General features: G+C 41.8%; 1 protein-coding gene across 1 annotated transcript; it reads right to left on the bottom strand.

Annotated features, from left to right (window-relative positions):
- Positions 1 to 664: 664 nt before the first annotated feature.
- Positions 665 to 26,251, bottom strand: LOC119798031 (sarcalumenin-like). Its single transcript, XM_038307359.1, has 8 exons — positions 26,122 to 26,251; positions 10,261 to 11,094; positions 9,105 to 9,197; positions 8,406 to 8,501; positions 4,756 to 4,872; positions 4,443 to 4,676; positions 3,128 to 3,477; positions 665 to 2,070 (listed from the first exon to the last, which is right to left on the bottom strand). The coding sequence occupies exons 1-8, from the start codon at positions 26,177 to 26,179 to the stop codon at positions 1,579 to 1,581; spliced, it is 2,274 nt and encodes a 757-aa protein (XP_038163287.1). The 5' UTR covers positions 26,180 to 26,251; the 3' UTR covers positions 665 to 1,578.
- Between the last annotated feature and the right edge of the window lie 57 nt (positions 26,252 to 26,308).

Below are 26,308 nucleotides of genomic sequence, written 5' to 3'. Positions count from 1 at the left end.
AGCAAGCTTAGATGCAATCAGCTGATTTGCCTTAGATAGAAAACTTTGGATCACTCTGACTGTATGATCTGGTCGAATTGTCTCTGTAAAGTGCCTTTAGATGACATTTGTTGTGAATTGGTGCTATATAACTAACAGCTATTATTTTTGTTCAAAGCCAGGAATAGATTCTCACTGGAAAATATTCAAAAGCTATTTAAAAAAGAGGATGAATGTTTTAGCTTAAGGGACAAATGGGAATATAAAACCAGAAGAGAGAGCTTCTGTGGATCAGTATGTAAGGAGAAGCTGTGGAACAAGGCTGGAGATAAAGCAAACATAAAACGGTTTAAAATGTTATTAAAGAGGATTGTCATCGCTAAGAATATAGAGAATAATTACTCAATTATTACTGGTTATATTATTGTCATTGTTATAGCCTTTGAAATTTGTATTATTTCTTCATTATGCTTGTTTATAATGACATGCAAATAGGAAGGCATTGTGGTATTTATAGATATAGAATATTTTTTTTATAACCAACAGTGTTAGGAACAGATAGGTTAATGTTGCTGTTGTAGGTTTAAGAAAAATCATACTTCTATTTACTTTACAATTTTTCTTTTTTGTTTATTTATTTATTTTTTTTGTTAGATATTTTTTTCTTGTCTTTAAATAAATTGTATTTGTTTTCTACATACATTCAACAATCCCAAACCAAGCCAAATCCTGAAACCACAGTGTTGCTAACTCTACTGGGACTTTATTTTGAACTATTTGCTTCGGTCAGAGAAGAATAAAATTAATGCTTTTTGCAAAAAAAAAAAAAAAAAAAAAAGTAGAATGAATTTAAGTAAGCAACCCCTGCCTGCTGTTAAACACAGTGGAGGTTTTGTGTTGCTGTGGGCCTGGTTCTCTTCCTGCAAATCTGAGAATACATGAAATTATAAAAGATTTAACATACCAGACAGGTGTGATAGATTAGAAATAATAATAATAATAATAATAATAATAATAATAATAATAATAATAAAAAAAATCAAACTTCCTCCATGCATATTTCAATTCCTCAGACCTAAATGGAATTAAAAAAAACGAAGGGTGTGAGTCGTAAAAAAGTGAACAAAAGAGAGAAAGTGGGAAAAGTCAGGGAGATGCATAGTCTAAAAATTAAAAATAAATCTCTATATGCTTGAAATATAGAAGGAGCTGGTAATAAAAAATAGTTAAATCATTGGATTTTCTTTCTACCAATTATATAAACTATAAAAAAAAACATTGGCAATTATTCAAAATTAAATCTTAAGCGAATACATGGTTTTTTAGAGCTTTTTATAAAGGGTTCCAATAAATGTGGAGAGAGTTGTATTATTTTTTTCAGCATTCATATAAAATCTACAGAACATCCATTAGGAAAATATTCCTCCCATTTAAGTGGTAAACCAAAAATATTCTGAAGTCCGTTCTGCGTTAAACTTTTGGAACATTTCTCGCTTCTGTCTCCCAGCAGCTATTCCTGTCATCCACACCAGTGGACATTATTTCAGGAAACTCTCCAGCTGCTGTCTCTCTCCTCTGTCTGTCTTCTTTCCAACCATCTCACTGCTTCCTCCAGCGGTTTTTTGGCTTCTCCTCGCACTCAGGACCCTTGCAGGTGCCAGTGGGAGACGGCAGGGGAGCTTTTTCAGACGTGGCTGCCTCTGAGCCCTTGGTGATGCTGCTGAGCAGAGCTGGAAGCTCATGTGAGATAGCCCTCTCAATCTTCTCCAGGAGGCAGCCGTCAGTCCAGCTGCAGAGCTGGGAGAGCTGCTTAAAGTTGGAGATGGGGTTAACCCCAAAGAAGTCCTGGTAAGCCTCCTTGTCAGGGAGGTCGAACTTGCTGACATTGGTCTTGGCCAGAATGGACTTGAAGATGTAGAACTTGTCGGGGTCATTCACAATGTCTTGGAAGACCTCGTGGGGGTCCCCGAACCAGCCCAGCTTGTCTTGGTAGGTGTGAAGGTAGCGGTCCACCAGCAAAGCGTGGATGCGTACACGGATGGCATGCTGGCGAATGAAGGCGATTTTGTTCTCTATCTGATTCTCAATCACCTGTAGAGGAAAAGAAATAAAGCAATCATAAAAAGTATAACTTCAAGACCCAGTAATGGACTGATGGCCTGTCCAGAGTGAACCCCACATTCAGCTACTGGCAGCTGGAAAACCATGTATGGATTAACCGTGTATGGATTAAACTGTATGGATTACCCCGTATGGATTAACCCTGTATGGAAGGTCAAGGTGATCATCTTTCCACCTTGACCTTCACACACTGGCAGAAGGCAGCTTAAAGAAATGCAGGGTAAGGTATGTTTATTATATAGCACTATTCACAAAACCAGTTCAAAGTGCTTTACGGAAAAAACAAGCGAAGGTGCAGAATTATTGAAATAATCATCAACTAATTCCCTAATCGTTAACTGGAGTATAGAGTCACTAAAACATGCCTTTAGCTGAAAGAGAAATCGTTTCAGAGCAGTAAATATGCCAAGATTGTACAAAAAACATATGTAAATATTTTGAATTTCATCCATAAATTTTCTCTATCCTTAACTCCTCAAGTTTGATAGTTTCAGTTTCACCTGATTTAAATTCTGCAGAAAAACTTTAAGGTAGCTTTTGCTATCCGATAATTAGCAAATTAAAAAGAATATTTAACAGATGAATCAATTAACATAAAGATTTTTAGTTTAAGCCCTACTAAAGGTAATAAAAACCGGAAAAAAGAAACTGCGTTTTGATTTGACAGAATAATTAATTCTGTTGGAAATGAATCACTTAGCCCTGGATCAATGAAAACCTTCAGATTTTTGTCATTTTTGTGGCTCATTGAGTCTTTTAAATTCTTTTGTCTATGTTGCTTTAAAACAGAGGGATTCTGACCCATCTAGTCTGTTTCTGGAGACGCTAAGAAACCTAAAAATATTTAGTTCTGTTATGAATGCATGAATATGGTCACACGTATTGTAGTTCAGCATTTTCTGAGCTATGGAGGAGAAATTGACAGTGGTCCGATAAAGGTGCCTTGAGGAGCCCCATACTGTGGACACAAAGTCAACCCTTCATAGGATAATCTTGAGGTTACTGGGCAGAACAGAATGACTTATACCTGGTTAAGATCCTCCAGCAGCGAGATTTCCTCCTTCATAAAGAGCTCCCGGCTAGTGTCTGGAGCATAATCCTGAGGCCAGAAGGAGCTGACGTATACCCGAGGTGGCTCTGTGACATTGACCAGTGGTGCCATGCTCCAGAACAGGGCTCCATAGACCCTCATCAGATCCTGCGTAGAGAGGCTGTCGGCCTTGTTGAGGATAAGGCGGATCTGGGACTCTCGGCCCTTCATCTGCCGGAAGAGCATCTCTAACTCGCCTCCCACATCCAGTTTAGTCGGATCAAACACCAGAAAGATAAGATCGGCTCTATCAATGAACCACTGGCACACTTCGTTGTAAGGGTAACCTGTGAAGGCAAGGTAGGTTAGCTTCATGTGTCCTTCTATTAAGGAAAATGATCAAAGTCAAAATAGATTACAAGCATATTATTGAAATAAAAGAAAAAGATATAATCAATGTATAATGTGACTAGTATATGTTTTTGTCATATACTTGTTTTCCTTATTATAATTCAGCAAGATGTATTTTTTTAATCAGACCCATATAAAGCATATCAATTGCGTTTGAAGAAAAAATATACCCTGCACATCTACAGAGAAGCTGAAATCTAACCCCTTTTTCTTCACAAAATAGTCAAACTTTTTTTTTTAACTGTATGATTTATTTGTGACTCTGGCTCTTTTAGACTTTTACAGCTTTTTGTCATAAGGTTTTTTTATTTATTTATGCATCTTTCCATCAACTCCGTATAGCTTCCAGATCCCTACTGACGAAAATAATTCCCTATGCCATGACGCTTTCACCTCCGTGTTTCTTTGGAATGTGCAGAATAGAGGTTTTAAATTTTGGTGTCACCTCACCAAAACACATGTTTGCTGTCTCTTATAGCTTCTACTAAACTTCATTCTCTTTTAATGATAGCTCTCATCTGTCCACTCTTCCACAAAGGAATGATTCTAATATTACAAAACTAAAACGTGCCTCATCATCAGATGACCAAATTGGGATTTCCTCCAGATTTGCTATGTTCCTTTCTTGGCTTCCCTTCTGATTAATGGTCTCCTTTATAGTTCTGCTATTTTAGCTGGATGAATATGTCCTAGTGAGATGTTCAGTGCTTGCTCAGTAACCTAAACCTAAAAACCTAAATACATTTTATTCTGACCATTATTTTTTCAATAATTATCTCTTACAAACATCTATGGTATAAATAACCATGTGTTGAATCATGCCATACATCTAAATTCACATAATGATTTTTTTTTGTTTTTTTACAAGATACAGTGACAAAATTCTTTGACTTATCATCACCTCTCTCCTGCTGTTTGCGGTTTTCTATGATGCCTGGTGTATCAACAAAGGTGACCCTCTCCAGCAGCTTGTGAGGCATCTCAATGCCGACCAGTCGCTCCAGGAAGCTTTGACCAAACTTTTCCAGGGGTGAGAAGGATCTTGAACTGTCTGCCGCCATCACTATGCCCTCTATTGTCCGAAACCTCTCCCCATTCATGATGACGGTGTATTCAGACGTTGTTGGTTCAGCACCTGGTGCAGAGATGGACAGAGCTTTTTTTCTCCTGCACAGACGGCAAATAACAAACGGTTGGATTTTACCTTTGCTTACCTGTGTAAAGTTCCTGTGGCGTGCCGTGGAGTCCCAGAAGGTAGTTGATCATAGAGGACTTGCCGACGCTCCAGGGTCCCAAAAACAGAACCATAGGCTTTGAGGTGATTTCACCTTCTGTAGGTGGAGAAAAGGAAAAAAATCAGCCATAATGAAGTTACAATAGAAATACATGATATAGTCCATTTTACCGGATTTATCTGGGGAAAAACTCAAAACTCAAAGTCCATTGTTATGTAAGTTCCATGAAAGGTAATTAAAAGTACCAGTAAGTTCCATGAAAGCTACATTTAAAACTCTACTGGACGGGGTGCTGGATCAAAAAGGAGAAAAACATGTAAGATTCCCACCGTGTAAAGTTCTAATATCAATACTGATATAACTACTTTTAAAATTTGATTGTTGCTTTTTGAATCTTTAAAATGGTCTGTCTTGCATCAATGAACCTTAACATGAACACACTCCAAGCAGAACCCTGAGACCTGGTGACCAAATGTTTTTAGATGGCCAAGCTGTCTGGCTAGAGCTCCGAAACTCATGAAACAATCTCCCACTATTCATTAAGTTGGTTGGAACCTTTTATTTATTTTAGAGCAACTTTTTTCATTGTGTTTTGACTTGTACTTACATTAGGTCAGTGTATTTATGTCAAGTTTTATTATTGTACTTTTACATCAATTGTATTTCCTTTTTATCCCTTTTTTATGGGATAGTGTATTTTATTACTTATTCTTTTATATTTTATTATTTATTTCATCTATGAAGGACTTTGGTCACACAACTGTATGTAATAGTACTATAAAAAGATTGATTGATTAATTGATTGATTGATTGAGCTTCATGAAAGCTTCTTGGAACTATTAGTAAAAATGTGATCAAAAATTTAATCATTATAAAAGTATCTGTTAAGTTACAAGAATGTTCCTGGAAAGTTCATGTTAGGTAACTAGTAAGATCTGTGTTTGCATGCCCATTACGTTTCATGAGAATTCAAAGAAAAATGTATTGTAACAGGTAATTACTAAGATGGTACCCGATATCTATATAAGATCTTTGAAATTCACAGGAAAGTTGTAGAACGCTCTGGTAAAGTAACCCATAAGATGTATGACAATAGTACAATAGATAACGCCATGTAGTGCTATCAAATCTGCTTTTACCAACAACACCCCAAACGCTGCACATAGTTAATCTTAGCCAGCAATTGTCTTTATTTTACACAGAAAATATGTTGGAAAGTCAATATTCTCTTAGTCCATAAGTATCTTCAAGTTTTAGTGGGAACAAATATCTTACAAGTCAGGCTTGGTTTGCTCATTTGACCTTTAAATTACATTTGGTCCTCTATAAACATATTTACCTTCGTACTATTAACCATATTTTGATATTGTTCAGACAGATGGAATTTTGTGATTATCTGGCTTTGGGGAGCTGTTCTCTATGAGCTCATGATCAGAGGAGGTATGGTTATAGTCTAGCCTAAAGGACTTGATGTACCATCATCCAATCTCCGTTTAGCAAACAATGCCCTCCAATGATGACAAAACTATTTGAAAAAAACAAACCTAGAAACATAATAACTATCTACTCATACTAAGGCAAAAAAGAAAATATTGACTGTTCCAGCTACTTGAACATCTAAATGTAAATGTTTTGCTGTCAAAAAAGTATTTTGTAATGTTTAACTGAAAATCTGTCAATGCAAAGTTATAGTTTTGTAATGCAAATTTAAGCAAAGGGAAAAACACATCTGAACAGGTAACTTAAAGTAATTTGTAGTCAAACCTGTTCTGACCTCACCTTCCTTTCCATGAACTTTACAGATTTTTTTATGTTCTATTCTGCAATTAGCTGTACTTCTAGTCCTCACATCAATTTTCCTGAATGACATCATGTACTTTCATATGGCACCACAAGATGTCCTATTATACTGAGGTACAGTGTTAAACTTTCATTTAGCGATGTCTCTACTTCCATATGCCAGGGGAAAAAGTTGCACAATTCTCATTTTAATCCCTACAGAGATTCTCTTTGTTGTTCTTATCAAAGTACCACTCATAGTTCCAAAGTCCTATTTTCAATTATACTGTTTTTATTGTGTCAGATTATTGAAGAATATGGTCTTAAGCAACATGCTTTGATGGACATGCTACCTATTGCTTCTCTTATTGGTTACCTAACTTTTCCAAAATAGTTGAACTCCCTGAACTCCCTCCCTTTTTTTAATATTTGGTAACAAATCTCCACAAACCTGAATGTGTTTTATAAGAATGGTATACCATACATCTACACTAAATTGGAAATGACAAAATATTAATATTATAAAATGATTTTTTTTTTACAACTAGATCCCTGAAAAGTGTGAAGTGAAAAAACACAGCTCTTGCTGAGTGAATGCGTCTGCTGCTGAAGTTACAGCTACACATCCTTTAAATGTGTCTACCAGCTGTGCACCTCCAGAAACTAAAAGTTTGCAAATGTATTGCCAAGTAATTAAAGCTCAGATTAAATGCAGAGCATCTGTAAACACCAATTTTGAAGTTTTTTAACGTTTTTTTGGTTGAGTTAAAAAAACTCTGGGGGTATTTTTAAGGTAGACTACTGTTGGAGCCTACCGTCCTCTTTCGTTGTTAATGAGTTTTGGTCCAAGATTGCCTCGTTTTTAGGTTGATCAATCTCTCCATCAACTGATCAAGGACATGGTCCCACATCACATTGCTCTCACCACCACATTCAGTATGGGGCTGGTGTGTTGAGGTAGGTAGTGTTTTGCATGTATGCATAAATTTTGAACTGACTAGAGCACATTCTTCCATATTACTAACTTTTCTTTAGTGGCTTTCTTGTATTTAACTCCCTACATCCTTTAATCGTTTGTGACCAAAACCCTCCCAACAATACAATAGATTATTTATTTTTTTTAAACAAATTTTGTGTTTACTGTGGCATGAAATATTTATTATTCATACTTGTAGATGCAGTGAGACTCAATTGAATGTTTGGAGACTGAGTAGAACTGCTCTACAGATTGATCTTATGTGTAAAAGGTAATTTCATAATTTTGTTCAAACTGTTTCCTCAGTGAGGACCAGTGGTGGTTCTAGACTGTGGACTAAATTTAGCAGGGGGGGCAATAATTTCTAATGGGGCAAAAAACGAAAGAACAACACAGACACACAAAAGGACAGAGCAAGAGCATATTTTTTCAAGCAGGCTAAATTGTAAAGGAGAAACAGTACCTTTGTCTAACGGGCAAATGAGTTACAGTCTTGTTTATAGGCGTATATCATCATAAGAAACCAAATTAGTATCACACTGCAAAAAATAATAAAAAGATGTAAACATTTTTTTAAATCTGTGTATTTGCACTCGAATTTAGCAGATATGTCTGCTAAAGGAAGGAGGCCCGTGGGCCCTTTAAACTAGATACTATGCACTTGAAATAAACATAATTATCCTATTATCTTACCCACCTACTTTAATAAAGGTAATATATACCTTAAATATACACCATTAGTAAATACATTTAAAATTTTGCAGTTTATGCTTTCAGTACAGGAGCCATAACAGGAGCTACGGACAGATCTACAGGGACAATGGCCCCTTTTGGCCCCCATGTAGGGCCGCCCATGGAAAGGAGGTGTACCTACCTGTAACTTCATGTTGTCTGAGCTCATTGTACTTGTAGACTTGCTCCATGGGCTTGATGGCCTTATGGTAGATGTTCAACAGTCTCTTTATGGCACCTTCACAGAGAAAAACAGGGAGAGGCAGAGCAATAACAGCTAATGTCAAAATCTGCTCCGACTGGTGATGAATTAGCCTCATAAACTTTACTGTATAGCTGGGAGGTAATAAAAGGCCAGCTCTGTTGTAGCTCGTAAGTTTTCTAACAGGAAACGCTCTGATTCAACAGACCATAGAGTTTCATGCTGAGGACAGTAAATTTCCTCTGATTAATTACCCTCATTTGTCCACATGCAGTCATACGGCATATTGCTTACACACTTTGGCCCAGCCATCATGAAGCAATTATCAAAATAGTTGTAGCAGAATCCCCCACATCCACCCACCCAAAACTGCCTCAGACTCACTTTTATTTTCTTCCAAGCACATCTGGTTTTCTTTTGCATTGACAACGTAGGTGTAAACATTCAGAGGCCGTTTCTGTTTAAATCACGACTTCATTTCCGCAGCACCAGTCCAGGAGACATTACCAGCTAGAATTAGCAGGGTTTGTTTAAATGCTATTTAACATGAGGATATTTCAACTCTTCTTTTAGAGAACTCCTGTACCTCATAAAGATTTCTCATCATCAGTTTCCTCAGGCTGATATTTTGTTCCTTACCAGAGAACTCCCCTGATGATTCAGCGGTTGCCAGTCGCAGCATCTCCTCAATGTGGGAACGGTCTCTCAGGCCTGACCCGATGGTCTCACCCTCTGTGAGAGTGAACGGACACACGGTCAGAGGGCTGAGTTCCAGTCTAAATGCGAATGTAACTAGTAATGCTTCCCTAGTATGTAGCTTCATTTGCAATCCATCAGATTTCAGAACAAAAGGAAACTAATGGCATGCAACAGTCTGCAGAATGTATACCTGACAATATGAGCAATGTAGCAAAAATTACTGTATCAAAAAAAAATCTTAAAAGTTTCACTTTAAATTGACCTTAATGTCTTCCTATAATGTCTTCAAGCCTGTCGGGATAAACAATAAATCACTTCACCACACAATAAATTTTGGTTTTATTGTTTCTTCATGTCTCTCTCTTTTTAATAAAGACACTAGATGTCCAAAAGCTTAACTCTGGTGCTCTTTATTGACCCCTGATTGCTTTAACTGGTTTTTAGTGTGCTTGGGGCCCTGAAGGCTCACAGAAGAGCTCAAAGGAGAGGGTAAAGAAAAAGATAATACAACTGAAAAAAATATTTGATCATGCAGGGCCAAAAAGAAAAAGAAAGAATTACCTTTTGAAATGTGTGATTAGAAGAGGAATTTATAATTAGATTGATGAATTATGTATTTTAAATCTATATTAAGAAATATGATTTAAAAATAAATTTCAAAATTGTAGTATTCAATAATTAATAATACATACAATTTAGTTTTAAATTAATAACTAGAAAACCTTTTTAAAATTTAAATTGTTATTGTCTGATTTAAATGTTTAATTTGAAAGGGCGTTTTGTCTTTTTCAGTGATTCTCTCAGTTCTCCAGACAGCAAACAAAAGGACAGTGTAAAATAGCATAATTCACTTAATTAGAACTGGGTGATTACATATGGATGATGATGATTAATATCTAATTATCTTATTTTAGGAGCAAAAATACTTATTTTATTAGGTGATCATATAATTGACCTACTTAAATTAAGGGTATATCTACTAATTCTATTTTTTGTTTTGTTGTGATTTGTATAGATCAGTTGTTGCAGTGTAAACATTAAATCTGCAGTAGAACAACTTTTTAGTCCCTAAACTTGATTTTGTGTTTAGCCTCACCTGCAGGCAGCTCCTCCAATGTCACCTCTCCATCAGAACCCTGTTCAGACACTGGAGTGTCTGCTGTAGTTTCTTTACCTACATCATCTATAGTAGCTTCAACAGAAGGCTCCTGGCTTTCCTGATGAATGGCTTCTGGTTCTGGGCCCGGCTCAGGGATCGGCTCGGGCTCTGAGGTGACCTCCTGGTCTTCTTCAGTTTCAGGTTGTTCTGTCACTTCTGGTTCCTCCCCTGGATCTGATGTAACCTTTGGTAGCTCCTGTGATACTGGTTTGAGGTTTTCTGTCAAACTTGGGTTTCTTTCCTCTGGTTCAGGTACTGTTTCATCCTCCTCTGATCCTTCATCTTCTAATTGCTCAGCACTTTCTTTCTCAGCTGTAGATTCAGTTTCTTGACTAAAATCTTCTGCTTTTGCCTGAGATATGTCTGTTAGTGTTTCTTCCTGATCCTCCACAGGTGTCCCCTCTTCTTCCTCTGCCTCTTCCATTGCGATCTCCTCCTCTAGAGGAACTTCAGATGCTTGGTTTTCCTTGCTTTGAACCTCCGATATGATCTCTTTGTCCTCCTCTACAATCTCTTCTGGAACCCGTCCTTCAACTGCATCCCCCTCCGGTGGAGGTACTACTTCTACCTCATCCTCCAGCTCCTCTTCGTCATCTGACAGGGGTTTGCAGGGCTGGCACACGGCTCTCTCTGGAGCCGGAGTGTCATTGGATGAGGTCTGGCTAGCATCTGTTGTATCACATCCACAGGAGAAGAGGTCTCCTTCTGGCTGCTGGAGCTTAAGATGCACACGAGGCTCCTCATCATGGATGGAGGGCTCTGCCAGGAGATCTGGAAGTTTTAAAGAAAAACAAAAACTTGATCTCACAATCCTGTGCAATCCCAAAAAAAAAAAAACAAAAAAACAAAATCAATCCCTATAATGGTTAAGTGACATGGGATATTTTATGGTTGATAGTGAGAAGAAAAGAGGCTCAGGAGGCTTTTATCACATTAATTAAGAAACAGCTTTCAAATTAACATTTTATTTATGTGGTAATAATGTTTTATTAATTCCATCCATCCATCCATCCATCCATCCATCCATCCATCCATCCATCCATCCATCCATCCATCCATCCATCCATCCATCCATCCATCCATCCATCCATCCATCCATCCATCCAACATTCATATTTTTGGATTGTGGGAGAAATTCAGAGTACCCAGAGAGAACCCACCCATGCACAGGGAGAATATGCAAACTCCATACAGAAAGACCCTAGGTCAAGAGTTTAACTCAGTATCTTCTTGCTGCATGACAAGGGTGCCACAAACCACACCACTGTTTTAGCCCTGTTTTATTAATTGGTTAAATGTAATACTCTAGTTTTCTAAGGAATGCTATGCATTTTCCTTTGCTGTAAGCAGAAAGCCATTACAATTAGCACAAAAGAGCCTTGAAAACCTCTGTGTAAATTAAATTAATTTATTTGTAGTGAAATTTTGTTGCTAAAAATAAATACTTATTATTCTAATTGATAAGTTGCAACTTCATGCGTATGCCTTAGGCAGATGATTTTATCCAGAACAGTCTAAAGATATAGATGTAAAAAAGATTCATATCAAAACTAATAATGAGCTACTCCCTCTCCTGGAACTGTCCCTTTAGCTGCTGAAAGGCTTTCAGGGCTTGGGTAATAAAATGTCTATGTTGTCAGAGGCTTTGTAAGATCTCCCAAGCTAACAGGTTCCAGACAAATGTTCAGACAAAGAGTGGTTCAAAAAAGCCCTTATGAAAACGACAAAATTGAGGCAGGTGACGTTGGCCTGTACGGCAGAGCGGGGAGATCACACTGGAGACAGGCTTGGTGGTGCTTGGTGGTCCTCGGGACCAGCCCAGACTAAGCCCAAAGGAGTGACTGGGCCAAAGACCTGCAAGTGGACCCATGAGGGACTGGTGCTAGGAGGACTGGGCAGCAGTCAGAGGCCTTGGGGACCTGATCCACTGACATTTATACTGGCTCTGGGGATGTGAAATGTGAAACATTAACACCTATGTGGGAAACAACGGTGACACCTGGAGGGGTATGATAGTGAGGAAAGGACCCCCGGCTGTGAGCCGAGTAGTGTTTCATTCTTTGACTTCTGTGCAAGTCATACATTATGAGCAGCATCTTGGTCACTGGTCGATGATCGACTTTGTAGTAGGGCTGGGCGATATGGCTAAAAAAATCATCTTGGATAATTACGATTTCAATCGGTTTTAATTGAAGTATTAAAAACTCCATGCATATATTTTAAAATAGGTTTACTTAATGAAAAATATATATTTTGCAAAGTATACAAATATTTAGCCAACTATAAATGTATTCTAAAAAAAAATTAAAACTTAAATATTCATAACATAAATCTTCTGCAAGTAACATAAATGTTGACTCAACAATAATTGTACTGATTTTTTATCAGTAAATAATATACACCTATATATTCAGTACAAGTGCAAGAAAAAAGAGCTTAATTTGCTGAAATGTGCAATTTATCGAACAGTCAACAACTTGTATTGATCTTCTAGGAAGTAGGTGGTTTGTGAACAGGAGCTGTTGAGAGCCCAGTCCATGGCGATATAACAGTTTAACTCATGTACAGCTAACGAGATCGACTGGACCAAAGGTCTGTAGTAGTTGCAAATAACAAAGAAGAGTCCAACTTTTCACAGAGCGCTTGTTATGTTTAGTTGTACAGTTTTGGTAGCAGAACCTCCGCAAAATATTTGCAACTCGGTGGGTCATATTTTGGATCACACACTTTTCGCATGTGAAGGACGCCAGGCTTCTCTACTATGTAAATGGGCACCATGTCCATCCCAGCTACAGCGTCAGTAATCAGCTTCCACCACACACTACACTTGCCGGTCAGCACTGCTTTAGAAAATGAGGCGGCCAGAGTTTGTGGTCTTTTCTTGTCTTGGTCATGTTTGTCTTGGCCAGTGCTACTGACGCTGCACTCCCAAAGCTACGAGCGCTGCTTCCATTCTGTGGGGTGCCTTTGCATGAGATGCTGAAACAACTTGTTTGCACACTATTGTAGTCTGCTCCACATCGACCTGGTCAAAGCCGAACCACTTCCAAATAACTGACGAAACACGTGTCCCTTTTCTCAGTACCAACTCTTCAGATTGAGTGGCAGCGATGGCGTGAGTAAACAGAGCAGCAAATAAAAAATGCAGAAGAAGACACATCCTCAATTTTACGATTTAGCAAAATTTAAAATCGTGGACTTTTAAAAACATGAATTAATAAAATTGATTCGATTTATCGACCAGCTCTACTTCATAGTGGTATCTTGCAAACTTCTGCAAGGAAGGAAGGTGAACAGACTCGGCTGGTCCAAGTGAGTAATGAGGGTCTGCTGGGAATGTTTGTCAGAGTCCTCGTTAGGTACATATTCAATTTCCAACTTAAATTACATAAACTTTCCACAATAATCTAAAAGGGAAGTCCTTTCGGGGTTCTAGGGGAAGCTAGGGAGATGAAGTCTGAAAGGACCATGTTCTCTGCCTGTATTGTTAATGTGGCCACCCATAGCAGTGCCTGTAAGGCCTGCTGTGTCTGGTGCAGTAGCAACCCCTGAAGAACCAAGCTGAGGAAGCAGCTCACTTCAGCTTGGTTGACTTGTGGGACCCTTGAGGCAGCAGCAAGTACAGTGAGGCCAAGCATGTTGCTGCCAAAGCGGTCACATAGGGAAAAAATATGGGCCTTGGAGGAGTTTTGGGAGACAATGGAGAAAGACTTTACTGCCTCCGGTAACAGTGCTTGACTAATAATGCTTTTTTTTGGAATGGGTAGCTCCTCATCTTGAATAAGGACAGTGCGACACATTCCCTTGAAATTCTCTTAAACTGGGCTGACAACCTTTCGTGGCAGAAGAACAGATAGGGTTAGACTAGTTCATCATCCAGGCTGAAGGAAATTATTAAAAAACTCAACAATGGATAAGACCTGCCCTGAATACCTCAGAGCCCCATTTACACTACCCCTCTGAAACAGATCTCTGTCGAGTTCGGACTTAGCTTGGATCAGTTAACTGTGCAGAGCTGGGATCTCAAGACCATTTACACATCACACTAGGGCAGTTCTTGGCCTCCTATCGGTGGTCCATGATACTACAGCACTCAAGACAGGAATAACGCAATCAAAAATGGCGGCACCCATAACATTCAGGAACTTATGTGGCTGGATTGTATCCTCTGCCCAAATTTCAATAAGATCCTCGGTCTCTGCATGATTCCAGGTCACACCTCGCTCTTTTGATGCCATTTATTGTTGATAAGCTGAGAGGAAGTTTGTGTTGTGAACAGGTGAAGAGATATGTGAAGCCGGACACACCGGAAAAAATGCAAAATGAGTCAGCTGACTGTAAATAGGAAATGACGCAGTCTGCTTATGCGGTCTTTGTTATCAGAGAACCCAAGCCACAACTGAAGCATGCCTAGCCCTACTGTTGAACCAGTACTAGATTTGGCCCGGTTTGGTTGTGTCTGGAATAGTTCAGTTCAGTTGCGTTCCATTTACACTCCACAGGTTATCTCGGTTACAGGCTCTGACCTCCTTGGAAAGGTTTCAAAACGGTAGTGTAAATGCTGCTTAGGTCTCCAGATGTTGCCGGGCTGTCGTGGCAGACAGGAAGCTTTCCTGGAGAGGTGGCGAAATGTCTTCAAATCTTGGAAACCAAGTCCAGTGGATATATTTTTTGAATTTTTATGGAATGACTGGATAGTTTGTTCCAGCCTCACGGGGGTCACACTTCTCAGCCTTAGCCTATAGAGAGAAGAGTCCAGCTGATTGACGAAGAGGAGCACTGCGTCTTTCATCCTGGCAGTCAGACCTGTTCCCAGGGTACATTGTACTCCAGCAGGGCTGCCCTCTGTCACCGGTCCTGTTCATAACCTGTGAAACATCTTGAGTTTGGTCCAAGTAGCTACGGGTAGCCAGTGAAGTGCAATGAACAGAGGTACTGTGTGCTGGTTTTTGCTAATGGAAGACCACACACTCTTCGGTTTTCTAGACCGCCTGCAGAGGCTTTATACTAATGAATAAAGTAACATTGTTTTTATATTTAAAGATACACTTAAACTTTAACATTGTTACCATGCTTTTACAAATCACTTACAGCTGCTGAAATTCAGCCATTATGGCTTCTATAGGATAATATCTATAAGCAGGGGACTCCCCTGGCATTCCAACACATGGAGCTGTGCTGGATATCATTGACTGCCACGTTGTACAAAGAGCAAAAGTTGGTGACCTGCATTTAAATTTAACTGCTTGCGGTACAGAGTGTGATGTGAGATACTTAAACGAATGTCTACAGTTCATGTTACCAGATGGATTCACTATGAGGGGGGAGGAATACAAACTTTTGGCAGTTGTCAAAGATGTCAGATATGTTGTCAGTAGTATTTGGTTACTAATTCTTTGAGTTCGAATGGAAACCTTTTTTGTATATATACCTCTTTGTTGGCTACTCTTTATTGGCTACTCTTTATCAGATTACTGTTTACCATTTTCATGAAGTAAGACTCAACTGAGTCAAAGGGCCAAATGAACCACTGAAGAAACATCTTTTCTTGGTCTTTGTAATACTCCCTGGTATTTTTTTGTAAGTGGATGTGCGTAAATATGTACTGATAAATAAAATGTTCTTGAATATATACAAGAGTTTTAACCGTTTGGTTTTCTTGAGAACCAAATGTTAGGATACCAACATTCACGTTTCTTGGAATATGACAGTGTTCTATTAAGCCTCCTTAGAGTCCCTTCTTTTATAACAGTCATACAACCAGATTATACTGCTCTTTATTGGAGAAGTTCTGTATTTTAACCCTCAAAGCAGGACTAAATGCTCCCCCAGAAGTCAGGGAAGAGACCATTAGGACATCATGTACCTTCCGGCCCCCTGAGTGCTGTCCAGGTTGCTCTTCTTTCTGTCCCTAAATTAAAACACATCCAACGGGTTGCCATGATGTTGTCACCTCCTGTGGCTTAAAGGTTTTTGCCTTAGCATGTCCCTAAGGGGTAGTCAGCTTAAGCTGCAACTTAAAACTCGAACAAGTTCAAAAAGAAGATAGCTCTGCATTACTCTGATGTTGTTATTTTCTGAAGTATTTTTATTATACACGCCTTGCGGACAGTTCTAATAAAATGAATGCATTCTAAGTTCAAAGGGAAAGTCAGCAATACAATGATTTTGTTTCAGTGATATCTAGGACAGAAAATAGTGAATTTTCAAAGTTCTATCAGCAATATATATATATATATATATATATATATATATATATATATATATATATATATCCAGCATTTTTTGTCATTACACTGTCACAAGTACAGAGCAGCAAAATTAACTCTCTGCATTTAACCCATCCCCTTGGGGAGCAGTGGGCTGCCATTGTGCGGCGCCTGGGGAGCAGTGTGGGGTTAAGGGTCTTGCTCAGAGACCCAGAGTGGCGATCTTTGGGAGTGAGGATTCTTTTTTTTTTTTTTTTTTTTTTTATACAGTTTCCTGTCTGGCAATGTGGCTGTGATGATGGGTTCTCTTAGACTAAAGCCCAAGATGCAGAACACACACAGAGGCACTGGTAAAAAGTCCAAAGAGTTTATTTTAAGGCACAAGCACGTGAATAACAGTTCAGGCAGGGGGCTGGTTCACTGGGGTCTGAGCAGGGAAAGGGAGATGGCTGGTAGCTGAGCTTCCAGCTCACTGCAGGGAAACAACAGGGGAAATCCACATGGGAACCTCTTGGGGAAACTCCACAGGGAAGTCGACAGGTAGCATCCACGTAGGATTCTTGGGGTGGCTCACCAGGGCAGATTAGCTGGTTAACTCTCCTAGAGCTTTAGGCTTGAAACTGGTTTCCTGAGATGCAGCTCCTCCAGAGCTGCAGACCAGAGACTGGGTTCCAGTTAGGGTGCTCTTCCTGAGCTTCACAAGGAGACAGGAGGTTAAGCTCATCCAGAGCTTCACGAGGAGACAGGAGGTTTAGCTCATCCAGAGCTTCACGAGGAGACAGGAGGTTTAGCTCATCCAGAGCTTCACGAGGAGACAGGAGGTTTAGCTCATCCAGAGCTTCACGAGGAGACAGGAGGTTTAGCTCATCCAGAGCTTCACGAGGAGACAGGATTCCTGTGAGGCACAGATAAAGAGATATTAGAATCTGGTCTCGACCTAGGAACAACCAAGACTCAGTCAAGACCAGAAGGTTCAGGAAGCTAACCAACTAAGATCAACACTGCGGCGTGGGATCAAGGTCAGGCAGGAGCTTATAAAGGAGAGGTCTTCTAATGAGAGGATTAGGAACAGGTGTGCAGGAAAGTTCCAGCTCCAGAAGACCCACAGCGCATCCTGCTGGAGACAGAGGGTAATCTCCAGATCCCCACAGTAACTCCAAACCTAAGGGAAAACAAAGAGAGCAGAAGAGGATCCTCGGCGCCCTCTGGTGGGCAAGCCTGAGGATCCCAACAGAGCCCCCCCCTCAAGGACGGATTCCAGACGCCCCCTGAAAAAAAAAAAAAGTCCAAAAAACAACCCACTCAGGGTGGGCGGAGGGGGCACTAGGGTGAGGAGGGCCAGAGACAACAGAAAAAAAGGTCCAAAAAACAACCCACCCAGGGTGGGCGAAGGGGGAAACAGGCCAGGAGGGCAGAAAACAAAAACAGAGTCCAGAACAAAAAACGATCCACTTATGGTGGACGACAGCAAAAGAAAACCCAAAAACTTTCTTGGGCACAGTCTCTGGTGGCCGGCCGAGGGACCGGCAGCGGGACAGATTCTCAGGTGACCGGCTGTGGGGCCGGCTGCAGGACACAGTCCCAGGTGGCCTGCCGTGGGGCCGGCTGCAGGACACAGTCTCAGGTGGCCTGCCGTGGGGCCGGCAGCAGGACACAGTCTCAGGTGGCCTGCCGTGGGGCCGACGGTGGAGGCGTAGTTGCTGCTCAGGAGGTCGACCGTTGTGATTAAGGTGGAGCAGCGTCTTAGGGGGACCACTGCCGAGCCGGAGACAAGGTTGAGGTTCAGGAGGCCGGCAGCGGGGTCGAAGGCAACGCTGACACTCTGGGGGTCTGCCACGGGGTCGACGGTTAAGCTGACGCTCCGTGGGTCTGCCGCGGGGCCGGAAGCGAAGCTGACGCTCTGGAGGTCTGCCGCGGGGCCGGAGGCGAAGCTGACGCTCTGGAGGTCTGCCGCGGGGCCGGAGGCGAAGCAGCTTATCAGGAGGATGACGCCCAAGCTTCAACAGGTATCCCCACGGGGTACCCCGTCCCCTCCTCGGCAGCTCAGGAACAGTCTCAGAAACAGCCGCCGACTGCGGCTCAGGAGGAGGCTCTGAGGAGAAAGCCGACTGCTGCTCTGGTGGAGGCTCTAGGGAGACCGCTGAGTGCTGCTCTGAAGGAGGCTCTGGGGAGACCGTCGAGTGCGGCTCTGAAGGAGGCTCTGGGGAGACCGTCGAGTGCGGCTCTGAAGGAGGCTCTGGGGAGACCGTCGAGTGCGGCTCTGAAGGAGGCTCTGGGGAGACCGTCGAGTGCGGCTCTGAAGGAGGCTCTGGGGAGACCGTCGAGTGCGGCTCTGAAGGAGGCTCTGAGGAGGCCGCCGACTGCGGTTCAGGAGCAGGGGAGCCCGCCGATTGCGGCTCCCGATCAGGAGCAGGGGAGCCCGCCGATTGCGGCTCCCGATCAGGAGCAGGGGAGCCCGCCGATTGCGGCTCCCGATCAGGAGCAGGGGAGCCCGCCGATTGCGGCTCCCGATCAGGAGCAGGGGAGCCCGCCGATTGCGGCTCCCGATCAGGAACAGGGGAGCCCGCCGATTGCGGCTCCCGATCAGGAACAGGGGAGCCCGCCGATTGCGGCTCCCGATCAGGAACAGGGGAGCCCGCCGATTGCGGCTCCCGATCAGGAACAGGGGAGCCCGCCGATTGCGACTCCCGATCAGGAACAGGGGAGCCCGCCGATTGCGGCTCCCGGTCTGGAACAGGGGAGCCCGCCGATTGCGGCTCCCGGTCTGGAACAGGGGAGCCCGCCGATTGCGGCTCCCAATCAGGGACAGGGGAGGCCAACGACAGTGGCTCCAACTCAGGAATATGTGAACCCACCGACCGTGGATCCGTCTCAGGAGCAGGTGACACCACCGACTGTGGTTCACCCTCAGGAGCAGGAGGGACCACTGATTGCGGTACAGCCTCAGGAGCAGGGGGGACCACCGACTGTGGTTCCACCTCTGGAAACGAAGGGATCACCCATGGAGGCTCAAGTTCAGTCTCTGAGGTGGCTTGGGGCGTCAGTGGGGGTCCCTGGTGATTAGAGGCCTTCGCTGAGGGACTCTTGGAGGCACACTTTCACCAACACAAAATTCTGAAGTTCTCTTAAATGTATGCTCAAGGGTCTCTGGACGGCACAGTGTAGGCTCAGGGGTCTCAGGACAGCACAGGGCTAACTCAGGGGTCTCTGGACGGCACAGGGCTAACTCAGGGGTCTCTGGACGGCACAGGGCTAACTCAGGGGTCTCTGGACGGCACAGGGCTAACTCAGGGGTTTCTAGCCGGCTCAGAGCGTGCTTACGGCGACGCCGTCTCTTACATCGGGGGGTCTTAGAAGTTAAACTGACGGGTTCACTGATTGGATCTGGCGATAAATAAACCGGTTGAAACGTGAGGGTACCAGAATGAATAACATGATCAGAAGCTAAGGGATCAGGCACGGGGTCAGGTTTAAAACTATCCGGGTTAATTACTAGTTCAGGATCAGAATCTGGCTGGCGTGGAACTCTGACTGATGGACGTGAAACTGGTGGACTAATTTTGAGGTTTTTAACGGATGAACTTAAATGGTGGTCAAGAACATGGGAACTAAGGCTAAACCGGCGCGGAGAGGAGTTGAAACTAGTTTGAGATGCTAGATCTAATCCTATGGCTAGTTCAATTAGGTCTTCGAGGCTAGGTGGCTCGACGTAAAAGGAAAGCTCGGTTCTGACAGATTCATTAAGACCTAAGAGGAAAGCGGACTTGAGTGCAGACTCGTTCCGACCAGAAACGGCTGCTCTACCCAGGAACTCGGAAGAACATTCAGCTACGGACCCAATACCCTGTTTAAAATTCAGAAGGTAACTGGAAATGGAGAAACTAGAGGACTGGCTAAAGGTTCTTTCTAATTCTCGGATGAATCTCTCATATGTGTGGTTCTTTCTGGTTTTGAGCGGAAATTTGGTCTCTGCCCATTCAAGGGCCTCATCAGACAGAAAAGAAACTACAAAAGCAATCTTATCCTTATCATTAAGAAAGCTTGTAGAATGAAAACTGAAAAATTACCGACACTGAAATAGAAATCCCCTTAGCTTACGTGGGTTGCCAGAAAATCTCTCAGGAAGTGAAGGACCAGGTGACAAAAACGACGGACTGAGCTCAGAATAGAAAGGAGGGTTATCATCTTGACTCGGGGGTGACGTGCGGAATTCCGGAAGTGACGAAACCGGAACTTGAACTGGCGCCATCTTGTGATTCCCACGAAGCCTGTGGGATCTTGAAACGTGTGTTTTCTTAAAGTAAAACTGGGATTTTAACTCACGGAGGGACTGTGTGTGATCAGGAGTCAGAGCGTCCAGTTTCTCAGTTCTACGACGGAGGTGATCTGCTGGGCTTTGTGTGGCCGCAGTGTTCTGTGATGATGGGTTCTCTTAGAGTAAAGCCCAAGATGCAGAACACACACAGAGGCACTGGTAAAAAGTCCAAAGAGTTTATTTTAAGGCACAAGCACGTGAATAACAGTTCAGGCAGGGGGCTGGTTCACTGGGGTCTGAGCAGGGAAAGGGAGATGGCTGGTAGCTGAGCTTCCAGCTCACTGCAGGGAAACAACAGGGGAAATCCACATGGGAACCTCTTGGGGAAACTCCACAGGGAAGTCGACAGGTAGCATCCACGTAGACTTCTTGGGTTGGCTCACCAGGGCAGATTAGCTGGTTAACTCTCCTAGAGCTTTAGGCTTGAAACTGGTTTCCTGAGATGCAGCTCCTCCAGAGCTGCAGACCAGAGACTGGGTTCCAGTGAGGGTGCTCTTCCTGAGCTTCACGAGGAGACAGGAGGTTAAGCTCATCCAGAGCTTCACGAGGAGACAGGAGGTTAAGCTCATCCAGAGCTTCACGAGGAGACAGGAGGTTAAGCTCATCCAGAGCTTCACGAGGAGACAGGAGGTTAAGCTCATCCAGAGCTTCACGAGGAGACAGGAGGTTTAGCTCATCCAGAGCTTCGCGAGGAGACAGGAGGTTTAGCTCATCCAGAGCTTCACGAGGAGACAGGATTCCTGTGAGGCACAGATAAAGAGATATTAGAATCTGGTCTCGACCTAGGAACAACCAAGACTCAGTCAAGAGCAGAAGGTTCAGGAAGCTAACCAACTAAGATCAACACTGCGGCGTGGGATCAAGGTCAGGCAGGAGCTTATAAAGGAGAGGTCTTCTAATGAGAGGATTAGAAACAGGTGTGCAGGAAAGTTCCAGCTCCAGAAGACCCACAGCGCATCCTGCTGGAGACAGAGGGTAATCTCCAGATCCCCACAGTAACTCCAAACCTAAGGGAAAAACAAAGAGAGCAGAAGAGGATCATCGGCGCCCTCTGGTGGGCAAGCCTGAGGATCCCAACAGTGGCAATAAGAATAATTGTCTTGATGCCAAAAAGACCCCAACAGATTTACTTTCACAAGTGTAGCAGTATGGCAATTGCCATATTGCTCCACTTGTTTCATGCATATAAATTGCTTTATTATAATTATGCAGGGAGTTTTATAGTTAATATGGACACTGCAATGTAAATAGAGCAGAAAAACTGAAGAAGAAAAAGGCAAAAAGAAAAAATAAAGAGAAAAGATGGTAAGAAAGAGGAGATAGAAATAAGACAATGACAAAATATTTGGAGTGAGGATTCTAAGCGCAACGCCTTAACCATGAGGCCACCACTCCCCAAAGCAGGCATTACTTTGAAGGATCTTGCCTAAGGACCCACACTGGCAGCTCATTTCCCCCAGTTGGGATACTAACCCAGGCTTCCCGTTTGCACAGGTTTTGGGCTACAAGTAGATATAAAACTTCTGGTTAAACGCATTAAAGTGATAAACCAAAAAAGATTTATTGATATCCAGATGAGGTTCAGTGGAAGATGGGGTTGATCAAATAGGCTAGCGCATGATCATTTTTTTGGCTAAATTTGGCGAAACATACAGACTAAAAGTTTTATATCTTTCTGACCTTGAGTAGTGACAAAGGACACGTCCTTGAAGTGTGTTCTGAAAAATGACCTTATCTAGTCCAAAAAAATTGTAATGCCTACATTTCAATTTCCCAGAGACACATTGAATCTGTTAATATAGCCTTAAAAATAATCTTTAGTACAAGCCTTGAGTCATTCTTTTTTTAATATCTTGCTTTCCAGAGGAAACACTCTCTTGCCATCCTAAATAAATATATCTTCATCATTTCCAGAAAAATACCAGTCTACATTTTAGAGAAATATTTTTGCCTTATTCAGCCATTGAACTCTGATCTAAGACTCCTCCATTCATTGTTTATACCTGTGTAATCCTGCTTGGGCTGGTACCCTTTTTCCAACTGTCAATTGGCAGAAAACTTTCTAGATTTTTTTATCACCCAAATCCACTTTGAAATATTTCAGTAAACTCTGTTTAAATATGTAAAGAGGTACCAGGTGTTGAACAGAAATCCTTACAGGCTTCTCTGAGGTCTTATAAAGCTAATCCTAGGCAGTCTTAAGTGTACTGTAGGTACCTTTAATTGAATGAGTCAAGCGAGGTAAGGCAGCCAGTGAGCAGTAACCTGATCTTCGTTTGAACGGCATGCTTCAACCCTGATCTCTCTGGCCCACGTGAGAGGTTTGGAGAGAGTCCAGGCTGGTGCAATGGCATCATGTGCATGCTAACTTGATCCTGAGATTTCCCTAATGAACAAAAAGTTATAAGGTTTTACATACCAGTAGTTGCTGAAATTAATCTGCTCCTCTATTGTGTTGTTCCCCTCGTTACTCTTAATATTTCTTTGATCTGTCTATGTCACTGAGGGTAGAATGAAGTCAGAACTTAGATTTTCACAGCTGTTATACGCAGTATGATGAAGGTGTATGCTAAGGCTCCATGCTTCTCTGCAAATCGGACGTCTTGGTAGCAAGAAAGCTTTTAGTCAGCCGTGTTGACAGCTGTGGCGAAATCTAAATTAGTTCGAGAGGAAAATATGAGAGGGAATAATCCGTAACGCAGTACTGATTCTGTCCAGCGTCTGGGTTCAGTGAATGAGGACAATGCCTTTTTTATTTTTCTCTCCATCTCTGTTTTCTTACAGTTTGATTTATTTAACTGTGGCTAATCTTTTAAACTGCATCAAGCCCCACAATCTGTTCCTATACTAATCAATAATTAGGAGCATGAAGAGAGTTTTGTTTACAAGCGATTTCAGAGTTTTTAGCTGTATTTCAGAAGGAAAATATTGAGCATTTGCAGTCTCTTGCAAAAGTGCTCACACAAACTAAATGAAAATGAAGAGTGTAAGTATTCAAACCCCATTTGCTCTGATACAATCCTGTTTTTTCTATTCCAAATCATCCTTTTAGGGTATTCTTCTATTCAACCTTTACTGGGCAAGATGCAGGTTCAGGACTTGTCTGCGGCAAGGCAACATTACTGACATTACGTTACATACTATGATATTCCTAAATAAAATGAATTGTAAATAACTACCTTCAGAGGTCACCCAGTTAACATGACAGCATCATGTTGTGGGAATGCAATTCTAGAGTCTGCACCATACCTGAGAATGGCATGGAGGTTTACCCATCAGCTGGACAATAGCCATAATAATACAGTGAGGGCTGCAGCGGGAAAGTTTAAATGAAGGAATATTTGTGTTCACTGGAATGGTCCAGTACAGATGAAAAACATTGTATTGGTTTGTTACAGGAAATCTACAGAAGTACATTGTCTCTTGTTTTAATGAGATAGAATGTAAAAATGTTTATGGGAAGTGAATTCTTTTTAAGTTATGTAAAGCAGCTTAGAATAGTTTACTAAATAACATGGGTCCTCATTAAATAATTAGCCAGCTAATATATTGATGACTACCTGGTAACCACTTAGCTTTTTGATAAAATTTCAAAAATATACTTTTTGAATCTCCCTCAGAAGGCTCTTAACATCATATAACGAATAAAATGCAGTTTAAATAACATATGAATTAACAATGACAGATTTTTTTTCTTTAATAATATATGACAAACACTGAACAACATTTTCCAGGTAAAGCTAGTGATAACATTGTTTTGCCTAAAACAAGCCTAGGTTTAGATGGCTTTTCAAATAAATTTTGTTGGTAAACTAAGGTGAAAAAGATTTCATCTGTGATAAAGACTGTAGTATTGATGTCAGGTTTATCTATTTTTTTCATTAGTTTTATAGCTGGATGGACATTACTCTATTCGCATGGCGCAAAATAAAAATGATAATCGGAGGAAAATGTTTTTGTTTTCAGACACAACCTTATCGGACTTAGCGAGACATATTTAAAAAAAATCTGGGCAAATTATTACGTCTTAAGAAGCGGATAAACAGCTAAAGTGACTAACAAACTACCCAGACCTAAACCCAGTCATGAGACCTGCCAGCTCTTTCCCATTCAATTAGTCAAAAATCATCCTTGCATTCACTTCAAGAACCTTGAAATAAAATGCATGCATATGTAGTTGGTGCTGATCAGTTGCCTGAAATGCTGCCTGAGTTGCAGGCAGCACCCTAACATTGAGGCCTGGGTGCTGTCCTGACGCTATGTCCCGCAGGGCTGTGGGGACAGAGCGGGACAGGTGCCTGGGTACTGGATGCACAGAAATAGTCCCACAATGAGTCAGAGGGTGAAAAGAAGAAGGGATAATTCCATTTCTATTTACAGGAGGTGTGACGCTCTTCTGCTTGTCTGTGATTGTCATGAGGCCGGACTCCAATCCGACTGACCCGTTGCCTGCAGGAGCTGCAACCGTGAATGACTCAGAATCTCCTCCAAGAACAACAACCACATGGAGATTACATAAACTCTGCATATGGACACAATTAAACAAGCCACAGTGAAACAGAGTATGATTGAATATGAGTGCATGGCAGATTAGTTTTTCTGCAGGCAGAGCAGACAAAGCCCTATTGAGACATTATACAGAACACTAATTCGATGTAGGAAGTAAGTGCAGAGCTTGATGCTTGTCTTGTTTCTATAAAGGTGTCCCTGAAACAATCCTTTTCTCTTCATATAACGTGATGTCTATGGATAGGTTGGAAAGGACACATGTCAGTTTAAACGCTGTATCTGATGACGACTTAGTCTGACAGATTCCTGACACCTAACAGCAATGGTTTGTCGGGGTCAAAATGAATCTGTGCAAGGACATGCAAGGAGGTTCTCAGCTTCAGCCTTAAAGTACAAGCCAATAAAGTTCCAGATAAAAATGCATTAAAACAACCAAGGTGGACCATTTCTGAACACATTTATCCCGAATTCTTCCAAATCAAATGCAGGGCAGTTGCTAAGTATTTCCAAGACGCAAAACTGCAGATTTGAAGAGAGCATTCATTAAGAAAAATGATTTCAGCTTATGTTTTTCTTCTTTTTGTCTGATTCAATAAGCCACAAATTGAACCAAGCTGTTAGGAAGACATAGACAAATGGTGACATGCCAAATAAATTCAGAGGATATTTCATTTGAATCAGTTTAGAACATTCTGGTTGAACCAAGAGCATTACAAAAACCTAGTTTGTGTAAGTCTATATATCTCATCCAAGCGGCCTCCGTACCTGCAGCCGACAGAGCCAGGAGACACAGCAAGCAGCACGTAGTCACCTCAAGCTTCATTTTGGCTGCCAGAGGACTGCTGATCGTCTCCCTCAGATATATATACAACTGTGGCTAAAGGTCAGAGGGCACGCCAATGGAGAGGTCCTCAGCAGCTGCACTCATTGAGTGCTGGAACAGCTGCCTGGT

This window comes from Cyprinodon tularosa, unplaced genomic scaffold (genome assembly GCF_016077235.1).
Source record: "Cyprinodon tularosa strain WSP-4 unplaced genomic scaffold, ASM1607723v1 ctg608, whole genome shotgun sequence".
NCBI classification, from domain to species: Eukaryota; Metazoa; Chordata; class Actinopteri; order Cyprinodontiformes; family Cyprinodontidae; genus Cyprinodon; species Cyprinodon tularosa.
The sequence above is the reverse complement of the archived record's forward strand: the minus strand, read 5'-3'. Positions and strand labels throughout refer to the sequence as shown.